The sequence below is a fragment of the Anthonomus grandis genome, chromosome 4 (genome assembly GCF_022605725.1).
Source record: "Anthonomus grandis grandis chromosome 4, icAntGran1.3, whole genome shotgun sequence".
NCBI classification, from domain to species: Eukaryota; Metazoa; Arthropoda; class Insecta; order Coleoptera; family Curculionidae; genus Anthonomus; species Anthonomus grandis.
In genome coordinates this window covers 22,730,253-22,758,252 of record NC_065549.1, presented here as the reverse complement: position 1 = coordinate 22,758,252, position 28,000 = coordinate 22,730,253, and the positions used below count along the sequence as shown (strand labels likewise).

At 31.7% G+C, this 28,000-nt stretch overlaps 1 protein-coding gene across 1 annotated transcript; it reads left to right on the top strand.

Moving 5' to 3' along the window:
- The first annotated feature begins 7,951 nt into the window (after window positions 1–7,951).
- On the top strand, window positions 7,952–13,099 carry LOC126735657 (uncharacterized). The gene has a single exon (XM_050439724.1). It carries the CDS (start codon window positions 7,952–7,954, stop codon window positions 13,097–13,099), a length of 5,148 nt encoding a protein of 1,715 aa, XP_050295681.1.
- Window positions 13,100–28,000: the final 14,901 nt, after the last annotated feature.

Sequence of the window (28,000 nt, the reverse complement as noted above, 5' to 3'; positions counted from 1 at the left end):
GTATTATAAATGAAAAAAAGTCAAAACTTTAAATTAAAGAATATTTATAACGTTTAATATTATTTAATAAAAAAGTGGTTCACTGCATATTATGCTTACTTAAATCACAAATTTTTTATATGTTCGCATGGACGAACTTGCAGTTATACTCAAGGCCCAATTTTGAATGGCTGGTATAAAGTATATGAACTTGAACTGGAAATATATTTTTTTGCACCTTTAACTATTGACTAAATAAAGTGTACTCCTATTCATGTTCTTACCGTCTTTAAAAAAAAAAAATTACTTTATTTAGATACTGCGGATAATTTCTGTCGGATTGAATTATAAAAGAAAAATATTTTCCTATATTAAATTACATTTTGTTAGTTTCCTAATGGTTTACAATTGCTGCTTTTTAGAAAACGAGTTTTTCATTATTAAATAAAATGTTCACTTATATGTTATAAATCAATAATATAATATTAATATAATAATATTTATGAAATTTAATATAGAGTACAAAAGAAATCTTTAAAGCCTAAAGAAAATTTAGAAATGATTGTAATATGCCTAGAAGATGAATTTCCTAAAGTCAAGCTATCCGCAAATATACAGGTGTAAACATAAGTACGCCGATCTTAGGAAATACATATAATCAATCTCACCTACAGTAACGTTCCCTTTTGAAACGAGCTTGCGCGCGTTTTTTTAACAGCGGTACTAATAAATTTAAATCTATACGATCGCCAAAAAAAAAACATTATTTAATTGCACTACCCAGATATTTTATTACCAGACATAATTGGTTTACTTTAACTTTAAAAAATCGGCTATTTACGTAAGATCTACGGTTTTGTAAATCGGCTATACCTAAGTTAGAAACATAGGAATATATTTAAGATTGCGATAATTGTGTCTAGGAAGACATAAAATAAGTGGTTCGACAATAAGAGGAAAAAAGAAAAATGCGCGAAATTTCCGTCTTTAGTTTTCCTGAATAATACACAAATTCTAAAGAACATCATATTTAGTCATATTGGCTAAAAGTCGCGTCCTTAGTAAGTAGTGTAGGTGGAGTTCGCAGGTTTAGGACCAAGAAATCAAAAACTTCCTTTTTTAAAAAGGTGTTTCGACGTTTATTTACGTCTTTTTCAAGGCTGTTTATTGTGAAAAAGCTTTTTTTTGTCGATTGCATATATACTAATAGCAACAGAACAATATACGTAGGACACATATGTAATTTTACTTTGAACAAACATAACATAAGTCACACATAATAGACAATAAATATATACTTAATTTTACTAACATATCACTTCTACGATATACATATATATTTACAAATAAACGAACGCGGTGAAGAGCCACAGATAAACATAAAAAAAAGTTATTGATGTATAAAAAAGCAGTTAAATGGTGCTGCATAGTGAGGGTAATATGTCTTTAGATTTCGACCACATACTTGATTTTTAGGTAAAAGTTTTTCATATAGATATGTAAAAAATACGGTAACTTTAACCCTAAATGAAACAAATAGGTCTTAAAACAAACGCGACTTATTCTCTAGAGTAATAAGATAATATGCTACTTATCCTAAGTGCCCGCAAAGACTGGAACCCACGTAGACTGGATTCCTTTTGCCTGAAGCTCGGGTTTTGCTGACCTTGCATAACTTGCATTTATTAGCATAACGCGTACGCATTCTCAACTCATAAAGAGAATGTCTCCTGGTATGCGCTTGAACTACATTAACAGAAATAATCAAGACTGTACTAGTTGTGCTAGGCTCAGTCTTAAATCCCAACTACTGAGGAAGAAGAATATTCTAAGCAGTTTAAATGTAAAGAATGTTGAGAAAGTTGGTTTATAAAATTTTAATATGTAGTAACTAGTCTCCGTCCGATTTTACCAATTTTAACTTAATTTCTACGCTTGACTTGTATTATGTAGTGTTATTCTCTGCTTCTTTATTCGTTCTTTCTATTAGTGAATTTACAAGTGGATCTGATGATGCCTAGTATGGGCGAAACACGTGTAATCCTTTCACTTTAATTTAATAAATTTGAGACCTGTGATTTAAAGTTTATTTCATTACTATTTAAGTAAGAAGTATATTGTTGGATGTCAGGTAAGTAGGAAACTATATATCTTTCCACCACTTTTTCAAGGACGTTCGAAATTACGCTCCATAAACTGACTGGACGTAAATCTTGGGGTCTTTGAGTATTACAAACTTTAGGCATAGGATTGATTGATCCTCGCTCTATGCTTTAGGGAAATAATTTGTTAACACACAACTATTAATTATATTAGTAATAGGGTTAATAATATATGTAGACACCATTAAAAGACTAATATTATCCGGTCCTACAGTATGAAATTTAATGCCGTTAATTATCTGGGTCACTGAATATTGATCTACAAGGGAAAAGTCAAATCCAGTATTATTAAACTTGTTCTGCATATTAAAAAAAAATATTTTTTTCTAAGCAATTATCTGACTTATTAAATACACTAACCAAGAAATCACTAATTACATTTGAGCCAACTAAATTGGATGCAAGTCCACAATCATCTTTTTAATAAGTATGGTGAGGATACAAAACGGCATTTAATTGTGATCACTAAAAGTGTGAAATAACAGTCCCACTTTTATGGAAGTTTTTTTACGAATATGAAAAATCGAATCTAGGAATGTAGCAGATGTATTTGTAATACGCGTCCGCTCATTTATGAGTTAATCATACCCGTAAGAACTTAGTGCAGAATATAAACAGTTAGGCGTCATCATACCTATGTTTAGGTCACCAAATACTATAAAGAAGTCATAATTTACTAATATACAGATATGATCATTCTAACTTCGCCTATAGGAATTATATATCGCGGTAGGTCTGGCAACGGTGTGATAACATACTCGAAGCCCGAAACCGAAACTAGGGATGGGAAGACCCGTTTATCTCCAGGTCATTCATTGAAATGACCCGTTCGCCAAGATTCGTTCATTTGAATGATAAGGTCGTTCAAATTTCAATAAAATTGTAGGGTCTAAACACTATAAAAACAGGCAAGCATAACTCACATCACAAGTCAACAGCTCATCGGTCATCGGTCACCTGCGACCTGCGACCTGTTCGTAGTTTGCCGCGATTTTGCTTCCGGCAATTCCGGCACTTCGCGACTCTCTCTCTGACAATAATCGATCGTTGAACGGGCCGCGGCCGGGGTCTAGTTTAGTTTAAGGTCCTTTGAACGATACGATAGGGTCACAGAGCGTGATCAAACGGGTCGCGAGTCGTTGCAAAGATTCGGTCATTTTGACCGAATCATTCACGAACGACACATCCCTACGAAACCTTTCAGTACTCTTAAGGCGTTTGAGCGGGGATGCACTGCTTTGTGGCAAATAAAAAAAAAATTTTTGTTTCGTTTGAGTCTTTGCTGCTGCCTGTCCTAGCAGCAAAAAATAAACTAAAAACCGACTGAAATAATATTGTAAACATAAATTAACTAAATATTGGACAGGAAATAAAAAAATTAATTCAAAATAAAGCAAAAAAATAAGTTAATTTTATAATTAACTTATTTTTAGCTCTTCTAAATTAGTAGCCCGTTCATTTTCGTGCCTATAAATTTGTTCTTTTAGGTTTCCCCAAAGAAAAAAATCATTGGGGGCTAAATCGGGGCTTCTGGCGGGCCATTTAATAGTTTCCACTGATTGTTCGATCAGGGAAAGACGTTTCGAGAAATTGACGTACCACTAATGCATTATAAGCGGGACAACCATCCTGTTGAAACCAAACTTGTTCTAAATTGATATTGAGCCCTCGAATAGCAGGAAGAACTTCATCCCTCAAAAGATTAAGGTATTTGTTGGCATTAAGGTTTCCATCGATAAAAAAAGGGCCTATAATTGAATCACCTAAAATGCCAGTCCATACATTAACCTTTTGAGAGTATTGTGTACGTGTTGGTATGCTTATGTGCTTATTTTCCCTCGAATAACCCACTGTAATGGACGGATTGTAACTAGTTGTTGTGTTTATCACAAATAGAGAAAGTGAACTCAGCTGAAAACACAATGTTACTAATAAACATTTGGTCCCAATTTGCCCTTTCCAATACTTCATGGCAAAATTCCATCCGTCTCTCATGGTCTTGTGGGAAAATTTCTTGGGTTTTTTGCAACTTGTAGCACTTATTTCTTTTTAAAATTCTTCTAACCCTTAAAGGCTCAATACCCGTTTCTTTGGCAATGGTTGTACTATTGCAAGGAAAGTTCATTTCAGCAACAGCAGAAACATTAACCTCTCGAAGCTCCCTTTCTTCGCCTAGCGGTCTAACAATAGGTGGTTGCTCATTTGCGTAGCATTTCCTGCAATTTTGAAAGCACCCAAAGGTCTCAAATCTATGGATAATTGCAAAAATTGTGCTGCGTACGGGAATGGGCCGATTCTCAAACGTGAATGCAATTCTACCTAATATTTCATCGACAGAACTGCCGGCATAATACATAATTTGCTTTTTTTCCTCAAGAGAACACATTTTAACAAAAAAATAGCGAGCGGTTTTAAATTATTTAATCTTTGCTGATTAAGCAGAAAGCTAGGAATAAAAAAAACGTTAAACGTTTAAAATGCAATCTCATATTGGCGGTGCAGTGTGGTGGGGATAAGAATTGTCTCGTTTTTCGATGAACGAGCGGAGAGCCGTGCGGCAGAAATATCAGTGTTGCCAAACGTATTAATTTGGAAACGGCATGTATTGTGCCCTCTGTCTGTCTTATGCGGACTCGATATGTCCCCTCTCGCTTACGCTCATAGACTATTTCCTATAGGCGAGGTTTAAATGATTATATCTGTATATGGAGTGATTTCATCAAGGAAATTCGAGTCTACATTAATATCTATTCTTTCGCAATAAAAAGTTGATTGGTACAGTATGTACGGGCACCTCCTCCGACTCTGTTTAGCCTATTCATTCGATAAAAAAAATATCCACGCAATTTAACTGCAACAGATGTTATAGTACTATTTAACTATATCTTACTAACACCAATAATATCATATTTTTCATTAATAAACTAAGCAACATCTGCAAAACTTGGCCAAAGAGATCATATAATTAATATTGACAATGCTTTAAAAATCAGTATTTTGTGTATTAACCTTTACTAAAATAACTAACTAGAACATGAATTATATTTTAATAACTTTAGATCTAGGTCTTTCAAGTTTACAGTATTTTTTTCTTCAGAATTACTACATTGTAACATAGTATTACAACTACATATTAAATTTATGATTTCGACACTTGAAACAAAAATATTTCTTCTTCTGACAGTATTTACTTGTGTGAACATAAGTACAACAACGAAAATACTTAATAATACGCTGATAGTCTTTAATCATTGATTTTTACAATTATTTATTAAATTCATTGTCTCCCAACATTGCAGATTACCTTATCTAAACTCTTAATTATACGTGTTTTGTCTAGTATCCTACATTTTTCGGCTTTCACTTTGCACACCTGGATTGACTTTACCGGTCAGATTAATATACTTTTATAAAGACATTAGCAAGTTATCAAAGGCAAATTGGTATTCGTCTGCTTTCTACAAAAATTCTACACTAAGGATTCGACTGCAACTAATTTTATTAGGGATTATAAATACTTAAATAAATTATTGGAAAACGCGGCAAACTCCGAAATTAATTAGTAGCATTTTAAGCCACTCTCAGCGCCTCATTCCGGTGATCTATCTAAGTCAGTAGAGACTCATCTAATTAAGACTGATTGGAAGTAAAAACTTAACATATAAGAAAATGAACACTATTTTTATACAAATTAAATAATTTTATATTAACAGTGGTATCTTTTGTATATAACGACTTCAAGACTTATCTGCTTGTATTTCTGATCTCTTTATAATCTTGGAAGCTTTACAACTATTATCGGAACCTAATTTATCTTGTAAATAAATCATCTGATCCGCTGACTTCCTTGAAAAATGAATCAAGATTTTTGGCACTATTGGTGAAAAGGCCTATTTTTCGGAAAAAAATACATTCGTACTCATAAAAAGGGTACCTACATGCGGTGGAGAATCGTTCGTAGTTGAGACTGCGATAAACCTATAGTTAAACTATTTTCGCCACCGATTAAAAGTAATTTTTTAAACAAAAAAGAGGCACTTCATATTCTTTCTGGCCGGCGAAATGCTTAGCTTTTATTAAATTGAGGTATAATTGTTTAAGTTAAATTTTTCATCTGACAAAATCTTATTTGTTTTTCTTTGGTTGAACAACTTATTTTAATAATAATTATGTTCCGTCAAAGCGAAATGGTTACTTATTTATATATATATTTTTTTCTTTATTGGGTCTTGTGTTTAAATATAATTAACATGAGCTTTATTGGTTTTAAATTCTAATCTTATTCTAATTACTTTCGCGGCCTTTTATCGCGTCATAGTGAGACAGCCTTATTCTTTGACCGAGAAGAGTCGCACGCATCACCAGGTAGTACTGCACCGAATTTTGATGCAGTCAGGAGAAGCGCATAAACCTTGAACAAAATAGGTTGCTCTCAATATACACACATATTTTTCGCGAGTGAATTCCAAAGACATTAAGTGCCGGCACGTCTTTAAGCAAAATAACCCTCCGGAGGTGAACCTGTGGGACAAGCAGTTTGAATTGGATAGAAAAAGAAGCGACAGCAAGGTAGGCCACTACTTTAATAGGGTTGTCTTAACCGTCGTAATATTTCATTCCACCTATGAAAATACAGTCCACTATTCTAATTTTACCCCCAACATTTTTGGTCACTTCGATCGCGGATTTGGATTTAAGATTTATTGCATATATTTAGCTAAAAATTACATCCAAAACGTGTCGTCAATAAATAACTAATGCATAAAAAAACTCATGGTCAAACTGCTATCTTATCGGTAAACCTCATGTTAGAACTTTTTTTGGTAAAAGATAGAAATTCCGTTCTCGGGTCAATCTGATCATACCGTCTACCTGTCTCTCTCCTCACATCTAGCGTCTCGACGTTTCGCGTCGCGTTGCGCGTCAAGTACACCACGCACGGTGACGTCCGCTGTAGCGCCGCTGTCGATCGTCCGTCTTTTATATTGCTAGTGTCACGATTTTTATACAGAGTGAAATCAAGTCGGTTTCGTTGGCTTTACTTATTCATTTTCATACTCTTCGCGCGGACTTATAATTTGGTTTTCATTGTTGCCTCTTATAGTACTCTTACTTTATAGTTATACATCACCCTTTATTATATTTATATTAATATTTTATGACTTTTCGGTGAAAGATTTGGTAATTAATCTTATTACCCCCAAATATTAAGCCCCCTGGTTTGCCAAATCTTCTCTCTCTCTCTTTCTCTCTTTGTGATACTCATAGGCGATATTTGCCTCTCTCTTCTTATATATGGTATTATTTGTAATATTACTCATAATATCTCGCATAACTCCCTCAATTGTTTTGATTATATATTGTGACAGTTTCTCTCTATTTGCTATACCTTCTCAGAAATTTGTTGCAATTTAGTGTATCAAAACTATTTCATTTATATGGTCTCATCCATTTCTCCTTCTCTTTAATGCTCTTAATATCTCTTGATCTCTCTATATCTCTGCTCTTGCGTGAACAATTTTATAACTAATTTAATCAACTATACCCTTCACGCTTAACGTATAAAATAAATATACAAAAATAAATCCATTTTTTTTGAATCTCTGAGTTTATAGCTCTATATCAATAGGTATAAGTAGCTTGGTTAATTTCACCTCATTAAGCATTTTTTACTGTTTAATCAAAATAAGAAAAATAATAAAACCCCTTTCTCATTTTGTCTAAAACTTTGTTTTTTGCTCAGTATTGCTTTATCTCGGATTAAAATATTTAAATCCAAATTTAATTTTTCTTCTTTCGCTCACGTTAATATGGCTGATAAAAAGCTAAGAGGCCTTATTGCTCAACGCGATAGTGCTGTTAGCCGCTTAGAAGAAATCAAAGTAGTTGCTGATAATGCCATTAATAATGTACGCCTTCATACACAGTTAAAAATTCGGGTCAAACACCTTGAAGGGATTGTTACTGAATTCAATAATCATCACGCCTCCATTTTAAATATTGTCGCTCAGGGTGATGATGATGATTTGGCGAATCAACAGGCTATTCGAAAACATTTTGATGAAAATTTTTATTCAATCCAAGCAACTTGCGCTGAATTGTTTGATAATACTGAGCAAGGGGCAGAAAGGGCAACCCCCAGTCATGTTAAATTACCTAAGCTGGAACTTAAAAAATTTAATGGCACTATAAAAAATTGGAAGACGTTTATTGACCTCTATGATTCTATTATTCACAATAATTCAAGTCTTTCCAATGTAGAAAAATTTACATACCTTTTAAATTCCTTAGAAGGACCCCCACTAAGCATTGTTCAGTGTACTCCTTTAACTGATAATAATTATAACATAGCTTATAATACATTGAAGGGTAGATATGAAAATAATCGATTAATTTCGGTTAGTCACTGGCGTGAGATTGAAAAGACTGTGAAGCTTTCTGATGAGCATGATGCAAAATCTCTTCAAACTCTATTAGATACATTTACTGAACACTTAACTGCAATTGAAAATATGGGTCACCCTGTCTCACAATGGGATTTCGTTTTATTTTACATGCTATTTGATCGCCTTGATTCAAGCACAGCCACGAGGTTCGAACTTGAGTGTGGTAAATCTCTAGACGAAATTCAAAATAAACACAAGCATTTTGAAATTTTATTAGACTTTCTTAAGAAGCAGTGTATCGCATTAGATACCGTCTCAAGCTCTTTTAAAGATGTAAAGCCTAGTACTTCTAAATATATAAAACAAACAGCAATGCCAAAGAGAACTTTTGTTGTTAGTGCTGCGTCATGTTACTTTTGCCACAAAAATAATCACTCAATTTATAAATGTTCAGAATTCTTAAGTAAAAATTCCCACGAAAGATATAAAATTGCAAAAACTAATAAATGGTGCACCAATTGCTTAGGTTTAAAACATAACTCGTTTAATTGCTCATCTCGTCGCCGCTGCGAAAAATGCTCCAAGCCTCATCATACCCTTTTGCACCATGACTCCTTTGAAGCTTCTCAGCCACCTGCCGTTGAGCAGGAATCTTCTACAAACTGTGAGTACAGATCTCAACCTGTTGCCTTGACCAATATCAAACCACACAAAAATACTGAAAGCTCTGTTTTATTGGCCACGGCACAGATTCGGGTTCTGGATTCCCAGGGTCAATTTATCAATGCGCGAATCTTATTGGACAGCGCAAGTCAAGTGAATTTTATTACAAACAAATTATGTAAACGTTTGGGCTTAGTCAAACGACCTCTTTCCCTGTTTGTTAAAGGTTTAGGTGACACTGTCTCAAATGTCTCTCATGAAGTCACATGCACCTTCACGCCTAAATGTTTTACAAATCCCAAATTTTCTCTAGATTTTACCATAATTCCAAAAATATGCGAAAACCTTCTCTCTTCAGATTTACCCACAGATTGCTTCACTCAGTTTTCTCATCTCGAGCTGGCAGACGAAAGTTTTAATGTTTCGGGTCCTATTGACATGTTGGTTGGAGGTGATGTTTTTGGTTTTCTTGTGAAGCAAGGCCAGATATCGCAGTCCATAGATAAGCCTGTCGCTCTAAATACTAAGTTAGGGTGGATAATTATGGGTCGTGTGCCTCACCAGGAATCTATTTCTCGCTCAATTCCTAATAGCCTTTGCGCTACTGTGGGCTTCACACTTATGGATATCGTTAAAAGATTTTGGCAACTGGAACAGATCCCTAATTACAGTCCTCATTCTCCTGATGAGGTTGCTGCAGAGGAATTTTTCCAGAGGACACATACTCGAAATTCCTCAGGAAGATATGTTCTTCAACTTCCTTTCAAAAATTTGGAACTGCCAGTTTTTGAAAATACTCGAGATATTGCTCTGCGCAGATTTTATTCTCTTGAGCGGCGTCTGGAGTCTAATCCCGAGCTCCATGATGAATATCGCGCTTTTATGCAGGATTTTCTTGACACTGGACATATGGAAATTCTACCCTCAAATATAGATATAAAAAACTCTTATTATATACCCCATCACTGTATTCTTCGTCCGGAAAGTTCAACCACAAAACTTCGTGTTGTTTTCGACGCCTCCGCGAAGGCTGCAAATAATATTTCTCTCAATGACACTTTGTTAGTCGGCCCCAAGCTTCAACAGGATATATTTCACTTGCTGTTAAAGTTTCGCATCCATGCTGTTGCATTCACTGCTGATATTAAGCAGATGTTTCGACAAATTCTCATAGATCAACCCTGTAGAAATTTTCAAAGAATTTTATGGAGGTTTTCAAAGTCTGATCCTGTGAGAGACTATCAACTGAATACCGTAACCTACGGTGTAGCTTCTTCACCATACCAAGCTATTAGAACTCTCACTCAACTTGCTAGGGATTATAAGTTTAAATTTCCTAGGGCATCTGAAGTCTTAGAGAATGAAATATTCGTGGATGACGTAGTTAGCGGTACTGATTCTATCGAATCAGCTCTTGCCCTTCAGCAAGAACTAATTTCGTTGCTTTCTCTTGGTGGCTTTGAATTGCGAAAATGGGCGAGTAATACGCCTTTATTAATATCTCATTTAGACACCTCTTTGACACAGTTGAACCCCCTTTCCTTTGATAAAGAGACTGATTCCATAGTCAAGATTTTAGGCTTGCAATGGAATCCTCTTAGTGATTCTTTTGTCTTTAAAATAGAATCTATAGTAAAACCATGTACAAAAAGAAACATTTTATCTGATTTGGCTCGTATTTTTGACCCTTTAGGATTTCTTTCCCCTGTTACTGTCTCTTTGAAAATAATTATTCAACAATTATGGTCATCTGGACTAGACTGGGACCAACCTGCTCCTAACTCTATTAAAGAATACTGGTCTTTATTTAAAGAAGGTATTTCTACCCTATCGAGCCTTTTATTACCTCGAAAGATTATCCCTTCCCAGATGAAATTGTGTGAGATGCACGGCTTCTGCGATAGCTTGGAAAAGGCGTATGCAGCTGTGGTCTATTTTCGCATAATTACTTATGATGATAACGTTCAGACGTATTTGCTATGTTCTAAGAGTAGAGTAGCTCCTCTTAAGACAATCTCGATTCCAAGGCTAGAGTTGTGCTCGGCTGTCTTATTGGCAGATTTAATGTCTTCAGTTAAAGAAGCGTTTGCCGATTCTATAAATATTTCGTCATTGTTTGCATGGACTGATTCCACCGTAGCTTTAAGCTGGATAAAGTCTTCTCCCCATAAATGGACTACTTTTGTAAGTAACCGCGTATCGTATATTCAGGAAAAATTATCTGCGGATTGCTGGGCTCATGTTAAGTCGGAAAATAATCCCGCTGACTGTGCAACCAGAGGTCTTCTTCCCTCCGAGTTACTTCATCTCGAAAAATGGTGGGCCGGACCCGGTTTCCTAACATCCTGTCTCACTAAATGGGTTAACGATTCTTACACGTCTGACGATAATATGGACCTTGAGAAAAGGAAGATTGTATTATTAGCCTCAACTCCAGTGGTTGACTTATGGAATAATTTTATCTCAAGATTCTCCTCTTTATCTAAAATTATTCGTGTTTTTGCATATGTTTTACGCTTTTGTGCATATGTAAAAGCTCCAAAACAATTTAACAATAAAGGTCATGTAACATTGGCAGAATTGGATAGAGCTCTCTTACTTTTAATCCGAGAAGTTCAGAAAGTTTCATTTGCTCAAGAAATGGCAGAACTTTCGAAATCCAATCCTAATCTAAGAGTATTACCGAAATATATTCGAAAGCTATCTCCCTTTTTAGATAAGGATGGTGTCCTCAGGGTGGGCGGACGATTGAAACACGCTTCACTTTCTTATAATCATAAACACCCCTGTCTATTGCCCAGTGATCATCGAATTACCTCTCTCATCATTGAACAAACTCACATTAAATATATGCACCCTGGTTTACAAACTACCCAATTCCTACTCAGTCAACGCTTTTGGATTCCTTCTTCAAGAAGAATTATTAAAAAGGTTTTGTCTTCCTGCATGCGTTGCTTTAGGTGTAACCCTTCATCACAAATTCCTCTTATGGGTGATTTACCGTCCTTCAGAGTAAATCAAGTAAAATGTTTCACCAAAAGTGGTGTGGATTTTGGAGGGCCATACTTAATCACTATGGGCAAGCATCGTGGCAGCAAAACTTGTAAGGCTTATATTTGCCTTTTTGTCTGCTTGTGCACAAAGGCTCTTCACCTGGAACTGGTTATAGAGCTATCAAGCGATGCCTTTCTGGCCGCATTAAGGCGCTTTGTTTCTCGCCGAGGTCGTGTCACAGACATGTTTAGCGATTGTGGGACGAATTTTGTGGGTGCGTCAAAAGAGTTGATGCAAAATATGCGTAATGCATCGATCCACGAAGGCATAGTGTGGCATTTCAACCCCCCTTCAGCCCCAAATTTTGGTGGAATTTGGGAAGCTGGAATTAAGGCCGTAAAGGGCCATCTACATCGCGTAGTTGGTTCGCACATCCTCACCTATGAGGAGTTTAATACTGTCTTGACCTCAATAGAGGCAATCCTAAACTCTCGACCTCTCTGTTCATTAAGTAGCGACCCTAATGACTTAAACCCTTTGACCCCTAGTCATTTTTTGAATTTTGAACCCTTAAATACCTTCGTTGAATCCGACCTAACAGAGATTAAATTGGGTCGTCTTTCGCGCTGGCAACTTATTCAACGTATCCACCAGGATTTTTGGAAGAGGTGGCATAATGAATATTTACACACCCTTAATCAGAGGTCGAAGTGGTATGATACAAGTAAAGCCATTGAAGTTGATTCGTTGGTATTAATAAAGGAGGATAATGGTCCACCCCTTTCGTGGTTGTTGGGTCGTGTAATAGAATGTTTTCCAGGCAGGGATGGCATTACGCGTGTTGTAGCGGTAAAGACGCATAAGGGGATACTGCGCCGTCCTGTCTCGAAGTTATGTTCATTACCGAACAATTAGTTTTTCCTGCGGAAAATTTATATTTCGCGTTAGAATTCATGCTTTTTTTTTATTTTTGCTCTTTTTTTTTTACTTAAAATGTGGGACATTTTAGGTGGGCGGTATGTTCCGTCAAAGCGGAATGGTTACTTATTTATATATATTTTTTTTTCTTTATTGGGTCTTGTGTTTAAATATAATTAACATGAGCTTTATTGGTTTTAAATTCTAATCTTATTCTAATTACTTTCGCGGCCTTTTATCGCGTCATAGTGAGACAGCCTTATTCTTTGACCGAGAAGAGTCGCACGCATCACCAGGTAGTACTGCACCGAATTTTGATGCAGTCAGGAGAAGCGCATAAACCTTGAACAAAATAGGTTGCTCTCAATATACACACATATTTTTCGCGAGTGAATTCCAAAGACATTAAGTGCCGGCACGTCTTTAAGCAAAATAACCCTCCGGAGGTGAACCTGTGGGACAAGCAGTTTGAATTGGATAGAAAAAGAAGCGACAGCAAGGTAGGCCACCACTTTAATAGGGTTGTCTTAACCGTCGTAATATTTCATTCCACCTATGAAAATACAGTCCACTATTCTAATTTTACCCCCAACAAATTATGTTAATATTCTTAATAATGTTTTTTTCTTATATCTAGAAATGCGACCGCGTCTAGTTAATTTTTGCATACTATTAATTTTTAATTTAATTACTGTCAAATTTCCTTTGCCTTAAATTATTTTTCTTTGAAATCTGGTACAGCTAGAAGTGCAGTAGAAAACTGGCCGGTTAAAAAATTAATCCAAAAAATTATAAGTACCCTTTTCTCGACTATACAATTATAGAGTTTAATTTTTATTTTTTTTTGATATTTTGACGAAATAGCTCTGCTATTTTTAAAGTTAGCGAGATGTTGGTTCTTTAACAGTGTGCTTCTTTTTTATAAAGTTAAAGATGTCATTAACAAAATTTTCATATCTCTTTTAGTTTCTAGGATACAGACACAGGGCACTATGCAAAATCTTGCACTTTGACGCCACTTGTATCACCCTTATCCTTTAACTTATAGAAAAGATAAAACAATATTCTATGCAAAATGCAGTGATGAGGATAATGTTTGCTTCACATTTACTATTTTTCAGTTATAACCACACTTGGGTTTTTTTAAATAGTCCTAAAAATATAAAACATTATGCACTTTTTCTCATAAACACACAAACAAATTATATATAAAAAAATTAAATGCATAATTTAATAATAAGCTATGAATAACAATAATTACCAATTAGTAATATGCTCCTATCGAAGAATTAGATACCTTGCAAACAGATGCCTTTCTATAAGGAAATAACATTTTGAAAGTAATGTGTAAGTGTGCTTGTGCTACATTATTTTTTATGTTGGTGTAGAGTAACTGTTTATCATCATCAAAGCTAAAATCTATACCGTGTTAAACTGCATGTGTAATGTAACATGTATAAATACAAAAGAGTAACGATGACAGCCCCAAAACCCTGAGGGGCGCCACAGTAGAGAGAACCTTCGTCCGAGCAGCCTTTATCTGTTTGCACATATTAAACTCTTTCAGATAAATAACTTTTGATTATATTTACAGCATCTTCAGAAAGTCCAATATAGTGCTAATAATATTGCAAAAAGTAGTTCATGATTTTTTTTATCAAAAGCTTTTGTGTAATCTAATAGTATAAGAACACAAGAATTTCCAGCATCTAGACTTGACATGATCGAATCAGTGACATCTTATAATGTTGTACAACAGCTGTAGCCTTTTCTGAATTCTTATTGACGTAATGGGAGAATATCGTATGCATTTAAGTGTTCTATTAGTCTGACAGCTAAAATTTTTTTTAATATTTTTGAAGATGGTGATAAGATTGATATAGGCCATAATTTATTATAATCCGTCAGTTAATTTTTAGTTTTTGGTAGTGAAAAAACCTTAGTAATTTTCCAAAACTGTGGAAACGTATATGTAAGTATGCAGAAGTTATATATATTAACTAAGAACTTTAAAATGTGTGGACAGCATAGGTTTAACATTTTACTATTTAGGCCATCCGAAACTAGGGCATTCGATTTGATAGAAGATAAAACTGAAAGGACTTCTCTTTCATCGGTCAGTCCAAAAACTAGTTTTTCATTAAAATCTCTTAAGCATATCATATTATTTTCCGTAAATTTCATATGACGCTATTATTGAGAAACTTGATAAATATTAATTAAATAAAAATACCAAAAACTCGAAAATAAACTAGTTCTGGAGGATAGACCAAAAGTTTATAAAAAACCAATAAGAAACAATATTATATAAATATTGGACATGTTATATTTTTGTTTTTTGTCATAAAAAAATAGTTATAGCCTACTATTAAATTATGCATTTAATTTACTAAAATTATTATTTATCTGCGTGTTTATAAAAAAAGGCAATACTATTTTGTATTTTTGAAACAGCAAAAAGAAAAGACAAATGTTATAGCCTATTAAAGAAATTACATTTAAAAAAACATTTGGGTTGGTTTAAAACTCAAAAATTGTACGTACCAAAAAATATCTATATATATATATATATATATATATATATATATATATATCTGAGATATACTTGTATACTTGTTTTGTGCCAAATCCGATATTCTTTGCTAATTGTTTGTAAGTAGCCCACCAGACATTTGCCAGTGAATCACAGTACACAGCTTTTCAGAAAATGTATACTGTGCAGTGAATTTGGTAGAATTTTAATAAATTTTTTTAGAGGATGTCTCAATAACCTAGTAAAAAAAAGAGGTCGGTAAACTTTTCTGAAAAAGAAGTTATTTTGCTCTGTAATTTAGTAAGTTAAAATGCGGGTATAATTAAATCAAAAAACACTGATGCAACATCTTGGAAAGAAAAAGATCAGACCTGGGAAAAAATCGACAGCAGAGTTTAATGTAAAAATGTAATATAGTTTATCGTAAATGTTTATTGTAGGTGGTTCGAAAGTATGAGGGTATAAAAAAATATAAGAAAAAAAGTAGCCAAGAACAATCAGGAAATATTTAAAACTGGTGGCTGGTATTTAAATATGGTGGCTCAAATTTGACGTTCCTATATGGGATTTCTTCGATGTATGTTTTCTTTTTATTTCTTAGTCACATAACCGTGACATAGCCAGTAAAGAGGGGCAGGTGGGGGAAGAGTGTAACCTTAAGTCGGGCATTATCATATTAAATAGTGAGAGATTTAACCAGATGAAAAATAATAAAATACTCATACAGATTAAGAACAAAATTTAGAATAATATACACACACTTCTTGAAAAACTATGCAAGCTTCAACTCTTTGAGAAATTGGAGGTTATAAATTTCCTCGTAAACCTTTTAAACGCTGCTTTTCCCTGTTGTTAATTTATTCTACTGGTAAACAAGAATTATCCCGCTGGTAGGACAAACAAGAAGTTCATAATTCAATTTTTAATGTTACCAGCAGGATAACTTTTTCAGACATTTTACCAGCCGGTCCATAATTTGGCCCTAAATCCATCTCTATTAGAACACACTTAAGTGTTCATTTGTAGCATAAGCAATATTAGCGTATTTAATTTTATATCTTTCCTAGAAGATTTTGTTATAATTAAGGATTTAATTGTTAACACAAAGTCGTAACAAAATATACCAGTTTTAAGATTTTAAATTAAATATTTGTTTTTCTTGGCTTGAATTCATAGTTCGCGAAAATCGCATCACGTTATCGTTAAAAATAACAGAGATACTCCGAAAAAGTACCCAAAATCGAAAATCTGTAGATAGAACTATTATTAAAATAGAATGATATCAGATTACCGAATGCTTTAGAATATTTAAAAATGTCTTGTGGTAACTGGAACTTTCAACAAAAACGATAATACCATAGGTACGCCATGTACTGTTCAAACATAATTTGAAGAAGCTATTCTAAAAATAATAAAAGAGCACGCAGACCGGAACCAGAAAAATTTACCTAATGTTAAATATTAGTATTCAAATTCTTTAGTATAGCTTGCATAATGATGCTATTAATTTTACATATAAAAATATGTATCTCCTATTGCGGAACTTACATTATAAATTTAGGTAAAATATCTTAAATATAATATAAAAAAAAATATATCTCCACCCTGTAGTTTGGTAACGAAGCATTTGCGAACCTATGAAATGTTTAATGTTAAAAAATATCAGTCATCTCTTCTCAGGATATTTAGTAGCAGCTTATATTTTTATACCTAATACGAAATAATCTCCGGAAAAAACAAGTATGCCGTAAAAATTACTTTAGGTCAATTTTATGAGTTTTAAAAAAGTGGTCATTTTTACAAAGAACATATTTTAGATATATACAGCAATTTTATCATTCAACTTCGACATGAAAGTGTTCGGAAAAGACTTCGAACGCTGTTTCCTGATAATTTTGTTTTGTGTATAATCTGTTACCTCAATTTAAAAGAGTTTTTCTTAACTTATTTCATATAATTTTTTTCATTTATTTTTACCTCTTTTTAAGTTGATAATAATATATATTTATTTAGCAACATGTGCTACATATATAACCAGAATATAATTATTAAAAATATACTTAAATTGCTAAACGTTGCATTCCACCTTATTTGCGAACTATCGACAATCAATGATACTGCTGAGGTAGCAACTAGTGGTCGGCTCGTGTAGATCTTTCGTGCATGTTACGACACACGTTTTTTTTCTGGGTCGATGTAAGGTAAACGGGGCATCTCAATCCTGGGAGATTATTAGTTATTGCCCCGGAATTCCATGGACATTCTCAGCCTCCCGGTTTTTCCAGAAATACCCCGTTAAAGAGTCACAACCCAAATGTAGTGCAAGTCAAATATCAAATAGAGTTTAGCAAATATTGATAGATTTTATATTAAACAGAAAACAAAAAATAAATAAAAATTAAAAATGTTGCTCTCTAAGATATAAACTAAATTTTAAAAACAATTTCTCTCAGCTTGGTTCAAAATAATACAGATTTCAATAAAAAATAAAAAGAAATAAAATTTTAATGTTCTCTCACTAATTTTTTAAAAGCATTCAGAGTTAAACATTCCTTAATAAAATCAGGTAACATAATAAATCAGGTAACATTTATTTGATTTTAAAATTTCTCATAAATGCCAACTTTAGGATGCTCATTATATTAAAGGGGAGGTTTAAAAAAGTTTTTTTTAACTTTTCTCATTTTATTTTTAACTTTTTTAAGTTGATTTGAAAATTTCTCATAAATGCCAAAATAAAAGTAGGATTCTCATTTTAGTAAAGCGTGAGTTTTTGAATAGGTATTATCAAAGTAATTCTAAGTATGCAAAATACGCAAAAGTATAACTTATTAATTAAATCGCGTCGTGAAAAAAAACCTTAGATGCTAAATACAGGATGTCCAGAAGATGATGACGGCTTATTTAATTTAAAAAAAATTAATTTATTCATGTATAGGTCAAAGTCCGTTTTTCAATTTTTATTGCAACTTTTACATTTGTTTTTATAATAACTGAAACTTTACATTTATTTTCACACAAAGTAGATATCAAATTGTAACTGGCATTATAATAGATATCTACTGACACAGATATATACGTTACGCGAATGTTTGTGTTCTTAGATCTGTGCTACTGATTATACAGTGCGGCTCTTAATTGTATCCCTCCTCTTAACATTTGAATGCGTTCGTATACTATGTATCGCATGACCTCCCTTGCTATTTAATTTTATTTTTCAAAATGGCGTCCCGCCGCTATTTTAAAGTTTTGCAAAATGAGCTTGGGACCAGTAAGTAGTATTTAGGTTGCTAGGGATGTGTGCCAAATTTCAAAAGTCTTATATAAACACATTCAAAAAATTAAAGAAGAAGAATAACTATGTCTTCTTACTGCTTATTAGTATTTTTTTCCAAACCCAAAATATAGTCCTTTAAATTAATAATTAGCTGAAACAAACTAATTATTCCACCTTTTTGTAATGGCGAAACGTTTACAAATGTAATAAAAGTTAAAACCAGTAATTGTAATACTTTTATTAAAAACCTCATCGGTTTTTTGTAATAAATATATTTTTTATAAATAAGTTTTTTGAATATGAAAGTCCACATTTGCTTAAAAACCTTTAAATTTTAAGACATCAATTTATTTTGTTTGTTTTTAGAAGAAGCTTTAAATGACTTTGTATAAAACCTAATTAAGCGAAAGTAAATTAAACCAGAAGTTTCATAATGGTGCACATAGAAATAATTAAGTAACCCGACACCATAAGTAATTTATATGTTACAGCAGTTATCGTTACCTGCATAAAACATCACTTAATTGCTTCTAGTAATTGTGTGAACTAAAAGATAACAACAAATATTTTATATTCCATTAACATTTTCGAAAAGCTTTTAGTCGCCAGTTGGTGAAATAACACCTTTTAAAAAATATTTATTTTACGTAAAACCTTAAAAGATTTTCATGTCTTAAAATCAAAAACAAAATTAATTTAAAAATTTTAAAAAAGTTGGTTATAATATATAAAATAACGTAAAGAGTTAAAAAAAATAGTTAAAATTTTAAAATAATTAAATAGTTATCGGAGATATCTCTAAAACTTTAAAAATTCATAAAAAATAAATAAAACACGTTAATTTAAATGTGATGATGGTTGCTAGAAAACAAAGCATTATATTTATTAATTTTAGATCACCATCATAAAAAAAGAAGAAAAACACATTAAAAAAGTGTCATTTATTTTACTCTAAGATTTGAAGTAACGCATGTTAGGAAAAATAATAAATATATTATTATAAATTTCCTATATTTTTCGGATATTTCCTGTTTTTTTTTTAATTCTTTAATTGTATTAACATATGTAATTCCTTTAGCTATTTAAAAGGGCATATTCAAAACTTTCTTAAGTAAATTTTAAATTTTATAATATATTAAAATATCGGTTAAACATTTTTGGGTATTTAATTTTGCTCATTTTAAAAACCAGACATAAATTTACCAAATAGAAGGGCAAAGCCTAAATAGACATATTAATATTATTATGAAAATATTAATACGTTAATTATTCTCATAGTTTTGGTATTGTTTTTGCTCGTATTTGGAAGTTTAATTTAGTTTTTTTATGTAAGATTCTACTTACGTTTAGCTAAAAATTTTTATCTAGATCGTCTATATTTTATTAGTTCATCTTATTTGAGGGCCTAATTTGGACTCTAGTTTAGGCTATTGAGGTTATATAATTGTAATAAATTCTTATAGTATAAATTTTCTAGGATTTGTATATTTGCTAGCTTTGATTGTCAGTATTTGCATGAAACAATTTGCAAATTATTTCATGGGTCATTAAAAAGGATCGCGTTTCGTGATCTTGATATTTCAATATCTAATAATAAAGTTTTGTCGTTTACCTTAAAAACAATTGATCCACTTGAGTCAGATTAAAGCATTGACGTTTATAATAAGTCTGTTTCTGACATAAAATAGTATTCTTATAGTAGTGTGTTCTCGAAAGTTTTAGTTAAATATTAAGAAGCCCCAAATTGAGTATTTTCTAGTTCAGTGCAGACCTCTGACCATAGCTTGTAAACCTAAAAGTTATTCAGAGGTTAGACCTATCTCAATTATTCCAAGTTTATTAAAAATTCTAAATAATGATGACTACTTCATAATAAAAGAAATAATTTTCAATTGTCAATCTGGTTTTCGCAAGAATCATACAAGACTACATCGGTGGTAGTGTATATAATAGATGAAAAAAATAGCTTCTATTGACAAGGGCAATATATAATTATTGGTATTGTTGGACTTTTCCAGGTTGTTCCATGTTCCATTATGATCCAGAGCAATTGATACTTTTGATCATGACGTTGGTGGAGAAAGTTAGATTCTTCTGGATTCGATTAGACTGCACTCATATTCTTTCATGCATACCTTAAAAAAAGATGATGTTATCCATTCATGGAATTTTTATATTCTTGCTAATTTACTTTAAGTGTTGTCCAGGGCCAATATTTTTCTCGGTATATATTTTTGATATGTTCGATATTGTATAAAATTGTAAAATAAAAATCTTTGCAGACGATACACAATTATGACATTTATTTAAAATAAATCAGCTGCAACGTATATTAACAATGACGTGAAGGCAATATATAAATACGCCCAGTGAAATAACTTAAAACATAATGCGTCCAAATGTTCTGTTATGCGTTTTGGCCAAAAAAACAGATCCCTTATGTACAGCAAACACTGATATTATATTAGTTTAACAGATACAATTTACAGAAAAACCACAAAATTTAAGTCTCATATTTAAAAAAAAAAGTTAAGATTTAAAGTTTCATGTTTTCATCACTTATTAAAAAAGCATAATTTGCATTAATACCTCTCGATATAAACAAAAGCATAATAAATTTAAGGCTTAGAAAAAGGCTTTGTGTAAAAATTACAACATAACTGTTTCAGATTTATATTTAACCTTAAAAAATATGATTGATGAGAGTCCCATATAAAATTACCGAGTTGGGTTGCCTTCGTATAGAAAATTTATTTCGGTATAACCCCAGTGTTTGCCCACAAAATTAATTTTACATCATCCCTCTCTATTTATTTAACAAATTGGTACGTGGAGATAAAATACACAATGTCAACGTAAGATTTTTAGATAAACCAAGCATTCCTTGATATTATTTAATATATTTCATGCATAGTTACTCAAAAAATGCTGTCATTATTTAATATAAGGCTCGTGCAATTTTAAAGCTTTTGAGAGTAAGTGGATTTTGTAAAAAATATTGAAAATGTTATTTAAAAAGAAATTATCATTTAAATGTACGGGTACCCTGGGAGTGGTAACTTTCTATAATTCTTTTAATAGTTTTCATTATCATGATGTGACATATACAGTGCATTCGCAAAGTAGCAGATAAATTCAATAAAATGGATCGTTTCTGAAAAAAATGCCCGAATCCGTCGAGTTTAATATTTGGTTTAGGATTTTTATACTCAAAATTAAATATACAGGTTGACTCAAAAAAAGAAATGACGTCACCAATATGTTTTTTAAATGGAAACCAGCATTTTTTAAAGCAGAATCAGAAAGCGCATTTTTTTACAAAGGATATGCTAGAAATAAATAGTAGTTACAAAAGCAATTTTAAACAAAAAATTATGATAAAATGTAAAATTAAAGAAACACCTATCTAAATTAAATGTTCGAATTAAGCACTGTTAACAACCTGACAATAACCAAGGCGATTTAAAAATTAATTTTCAACGTTAATGACATCTGGAGTAATACTTAGTAACAAAAATTTTACTTTTTAAGTATCCCTATAAAAAGTAATCGAGGGGAGTTAAATCTGACGATCTGGGAGGCCATTCAATGAACCCTTGTCTACCTATCCAACGATTTCAAAAACTTTATCTGGATAATTGCCAACGGGTAAAGCATAGTGTGACGGGGCTTCATCTTGCTGGAAAAAAAGATCACGTTGGTGCATGTCGGGTTCTTCCAAATCCGGATACAAAGTTCTCAGAGCGGGGATGAGACCATTTTAAAGAAACTTTAAATACCTTTTACCAGTGAGTGTCATCAAAAAAACAAGGTCCTAAAACCCTTCCTTCTGCTATACCGCAACACACGTTGACTTTTTGAGGGTATTATGTATGACATTCAATAAGGATTTTTGGACAATTCAGTCTATTCACATGGCTGTTTAGAGTAAACATCGCTCCATCAGAAAATATTAGCCATTTTACAAAATTATTGTTATTAACACAGAATTGCTGCATTTGCTCACAAAATTAATTTTGATCAAATTCATCTTTTGATAGCTCTTGAAGTAAGAATATTTTATAAGGGTGAAACTTTACTTTTTTCAATACTTTATGCACAGTAGATCGCGATAAATTAACATTAGAAGCTGTGCTGGTGATTGTGGCTTTGGGATTATCTTGGACCGTTAACAGAACGTTAAGCTTATATTTTTCAGTTATTGAACCCCAACCAGCTTTTTAAGTATTCCAGACATGCCCGAATTCACGAAACTTTGCTTCAACTCTGGTTGCCATGCTTTGGTAATAGGCGACCGATCAAAAGGCTGACAGCCTTTGCAAATCACCTTTTATCGACTGGTCATAACTTTTCGGTGTCGGATGATTTAACCATATTACATGAGTGTGGAAAAGGTAAAAAACTATATCTCCTCGAAAAGCTGGAGATTACAAGAGCTAAGAAAAACCCAATATTAAATTGTGTCAATGATATCTTCAATTTCGAACCTAATCTCATTTTCAATAATCTCAAAAAAAATTAAAAATAATATAAAATTAATCTTGTCTCATATAACGTAATTACTCGCAGGCTACATCATTATCCCAGTTTGGCGACAAGGTATATGCTTCAGACTTCAGATCCAATGGTCTCTGGTTCGATCCCTATGTTTTTTAAATAATCTTTTTTTGTATTTTTTTCCTTTCATAATTTCGTTTGTTTTCATTCTTTATAAAATAATATGTAAAAATTTACTGGATGTGATATTTACGCGTTTAAAAAGGCGTTTTAAAATTTATATTTTAGTCAATAACGATACACGATGGTATAAACTAATTTTATTTTATTTTTATTTATGTTAGTGTGAGTCAGTGTGCAGTTTTTTGTATTTAGATAGGTATGTTTTTTCTGTTAATTAGCATTCTGTTCCGTATTATTTAATTTTGTTAATTTTACTTAGGTCTGATGATGCCCTAATGGGGCGAAACGCGTAACCTTTAAATAGACGCTTGATTTATGAGACATGGACTTTGAGTTTACTTTCTCCTCCCCTTTGTTCATATACTTAAGTCTCTTTGAGAATAATGGATGATTATTTTGAATCTCAGTGAAGCTACGTCTATAGATAATTCTTTATTTAGAACTGAAGTGACAGCTGTTTTCACAACATTTTCATCAACTAAGCTAATTGGTGTATTATGTTTTCTATCGCGTAGTAATAGTAATTTCTATAGATTTTTGAATTTGAAACACTTACGTTATACATATATTATTTATTGTGTAGTTGGTTGCAAAATATTATATACCTACTTAAAAGTAAGGAGAGAGAGCTTTTAGTACTTTGTGTTTATACGTGTGTTAAGTGTTATTGCCCTATAGTTATAAGCAAAGCAAGATATAGCAGATGAATATCTATTTATATTGATAATAAATTACATCATTATAGATATGTAGTTGTCTAAGAATTTTTTAAAACTAAAAATACTGACTGTGGTACAGTGGCCACCAAAATTACAACAAATTAATAGTAACCACTGTGCCTCATTTTCTATATTTTACAAAAAAATATTTTTAGTTAAGTATTTTGGTTCTTTAGCTTCAGATACTTTAATGTACAAGTAATTTTATTATTTAGATTTTTTTACGAAAAAATAATATGATTAAAACTTGTAAAAAAAAATAAAACGTACCTCAATTTTGTACATCCACGCTTCGAAACAGCAACAAACATTAACACGAGAGTCATAATTGTTAGAATGAGCAAAAAAAAAGATATTTGCTATAGTGCTTGGCTTACTTTATCCTAGGTAGCGTAAAATACAATCCCAAGGAACAAAAGTTATTAAAAAAACTGCCCGGGTTGGGCAGTTAACGTTGACCTAGTCTTCTCTACTAAAAGGTTGCTTTAACTTGACGGCATATAAACGTATAACATATTTTCCTAAAAAGGAAAGCTTACGTGTTTTTATAGTTTCTATGCTGACTGAAATATTAAGAATAATATATTTTTTAATATTGAAACATTGTATATTACCGATGTGATATGGAAACAAGCTGAATTTTAATAAAACATGCTTAGATATTTGTGAAATTTATTTTTTTTAATGTGTAAATTACTACTACAATTTACTGGTAATATTCTGACAAATCATTATTGCTAACTTTTGGTACTGGTATAATTTTAACTCAGAAAAAAAAAATTAATTAATACATTAAAAGTATTCAAATAATTTTGTGAAACAATATTTTATATAAAATAGTCTCACTGCCAAATTCCTGTTATAAATTTACATAGTGAGAAAGTATTTTAGAACCATATATTATTTAATTGGACTTCTAGAAACAGTCATCGAAAGAATGATTACCGTACTTTTATTATGTTATCCATTACATTACAAATTAGGGAAACTGGAATATGGTTTTCTGTATATCATGCGTGTGTATATTGTACCAATTACTTTTAGGTTTATTTACTTACAGTAAAACTGATTTACACTAAATAAGAAAAATGTCTTTTTCTTAAAAGCTTATACTGTTCTTTTTTAATAAATTAACTAAACTTATTGCATTTTTTGTTTAAAAATCCACTTTATAAAAAAATATAATTATATTGTAATTTTGACAGCAATTTACTTAAATTGAAACTGTTTTTTACATTTATAGTTTACTTAAAGATAAGTTAAATAGGTAGGATTAAAATAAATTGAAAAATATACTTCGAACCATATAATAAATCATAAAGCTTTAACATCAAGTTATCAAATTTGTTTCGTGTTGCAACTTGATCTTTTTTTTTGTTTTTCATCCCTTCAAATTTTCGCGTGAAAACTGGTATATATAACAGGTCATTATACAGTCAGATCAAGGAATAGAACTTCCAAGATACTTTATCTGTCATTTTGAATAAATTGTTTTGCATGTTTATATGTACAGAACAAAATTATTTACTTTCCCTTTTTTATAAGAAGGATGAAAAAATTTGAATTTTACAATAGTCAGCTTTCAATGAACTTAACACGGTCACATAAAAGTAAAAAAAAACGGATGAAAAACTCCGCACCATACTATAGAACGGTAGTAAAATATAACATATTTCTCATTAAAGCGCTGCCTATTTTACAATATTAAAACTTTCATGTAGTTTTTTTTTCTTAAATTAAGGAAAGTATTTAAGGTGTTTTATTTAATTTTTTTTGTACAGGGATATTGTATTTACAGAAATATAAAGAGAATTAAAAGTTCTTTTTATTTATAAATAAATTAGAAATATTATTTCCTCTCATATTACCTTTATCATGTAATATGATATTCAACTTAGAAATGTGCCAGCTAGTTATCGTATGAGTCAATTTTTCTGTCAGATTCACTATAAAAATCAATGATTTATTTTATGTAAGCTTGATTATTTGAATTGGCATCAGGTTATCTTAGAATATTTTGAAGCCTAAAATACAAATTTCATACAATTATAGGAAATACAAATTTGATCCATTGTTGCTTTGAAAATGGTAAAGTAGAGTTGCCAAAATTAAAATTCAATATTTAGTTGGTTCTATAATAATTTTCACTTTTTTTGACTTGAAGAATGTAAAGCACTTAATTAATATAGAGACAACCGATATAGTTATTCATTTTCGGATTTAACTTTATTTTTAAGTATAAAAAGAAAGATTACAACCTCTGGTTTGTTATATTAATTAGAAATAATGCTAACTGTATTGAAATAGTTGTCAGCCACTTAGCTTATTAAGGCTCAAGTTGCTTGTGTGCGGTTTAGGAAGCAAATTATTTAGGGCTTTAAAAGCTAAAATATAATCAGGTATAAGTGGCTGTAAATCATTTGGATTTAAATTAATCGGACACAGAGAAGTAGAATTCAGTATAGCATTGACTTTAATTAATTAGTGTAACATTTCTCAAATGACAAGAATCAAGAGCCAATAACAGGGCAAACGTATAGTCCAAATAACATCAGTTTAAGTTCGTCTATTGAAATAAAGAACAGTGAGCAGATTACATTTTACAGCAAATTTCAAATATTAGATTATTAAATTATAAGCATCTTTAAGTTTATTACTCTGATCACTTAAACTATAATTAGATCTACTTCTATGTACAATAAACTGTCTAAATGCTAAGAGACTTAGGTATTATGGTATTGAAAACACTTTGCTCTTCTTTCATCTATGCTTACTCATTGATCGACCATGCATATTTAGATATATCTGACTTTCTCACATACTCTATATATTGTATGTCAAATTTGTAGGGAGTCTGATCTGATAATGCATAATATGCAGGGTATTTTAAAGTTGGTTCATAATGCTAATAATGGCGATCATCCTACTGCTTGTTAATATTATCTATCGACTTGATGAAGAAGACCCATAGAGCAAGAAGAGAATCATGGTATTTAATTTACGAAATCCGCCAGATGAACCAAAAGATTCATATCCAAATTATTCAATCAAGACCAAATTATTAGAATTTAAATGGCCGCCATTCTGAACTTAGCGCTTACTAAAAAAGTTTTTATATAGCCATTAACTTGGGAGGCATCACAAAAACTATGAAACTTTAATTTGCCATAGTTTTCTCCATTTCACCATAAGTAACTGTTTGCAACTAGAAGACAGAAAGAAACAAATCTTGAAGAGATCAAAAATGCTACTAATCTTACATGAAATATGCTTTAAGATGCACCAGTACCCAAAAGAAATATTTGAATAGAAAAACATATCCGATGAAAGAAAATTCTTGTCAAGTATTACTTTTATCCGTTTGCATATTTAAATAATGTCACTGATAAAAACATAAACAAAAATAACTCTTAGCATTAAGATACACCAAGTGTATTCACACACAGATGTATCGTATTTTATCTATAATCTTAAAGCTTGAATCTGCAGTTTCAAACTAGCTGATAGCAAATAATATTGGTTGGTGTATCGTAATGAATGATATGATCTCTGTGTAACTATTCTTGCAACTTACAGTATTTTATGTGCAAATTCAGATTTTTTCTAAAACGGTTTTCAAGCATGAAACAACATCAATGAGCTTAAAAATACGTGTCAAGAAATTATTTTTTTGATGAAGTGATGACGAC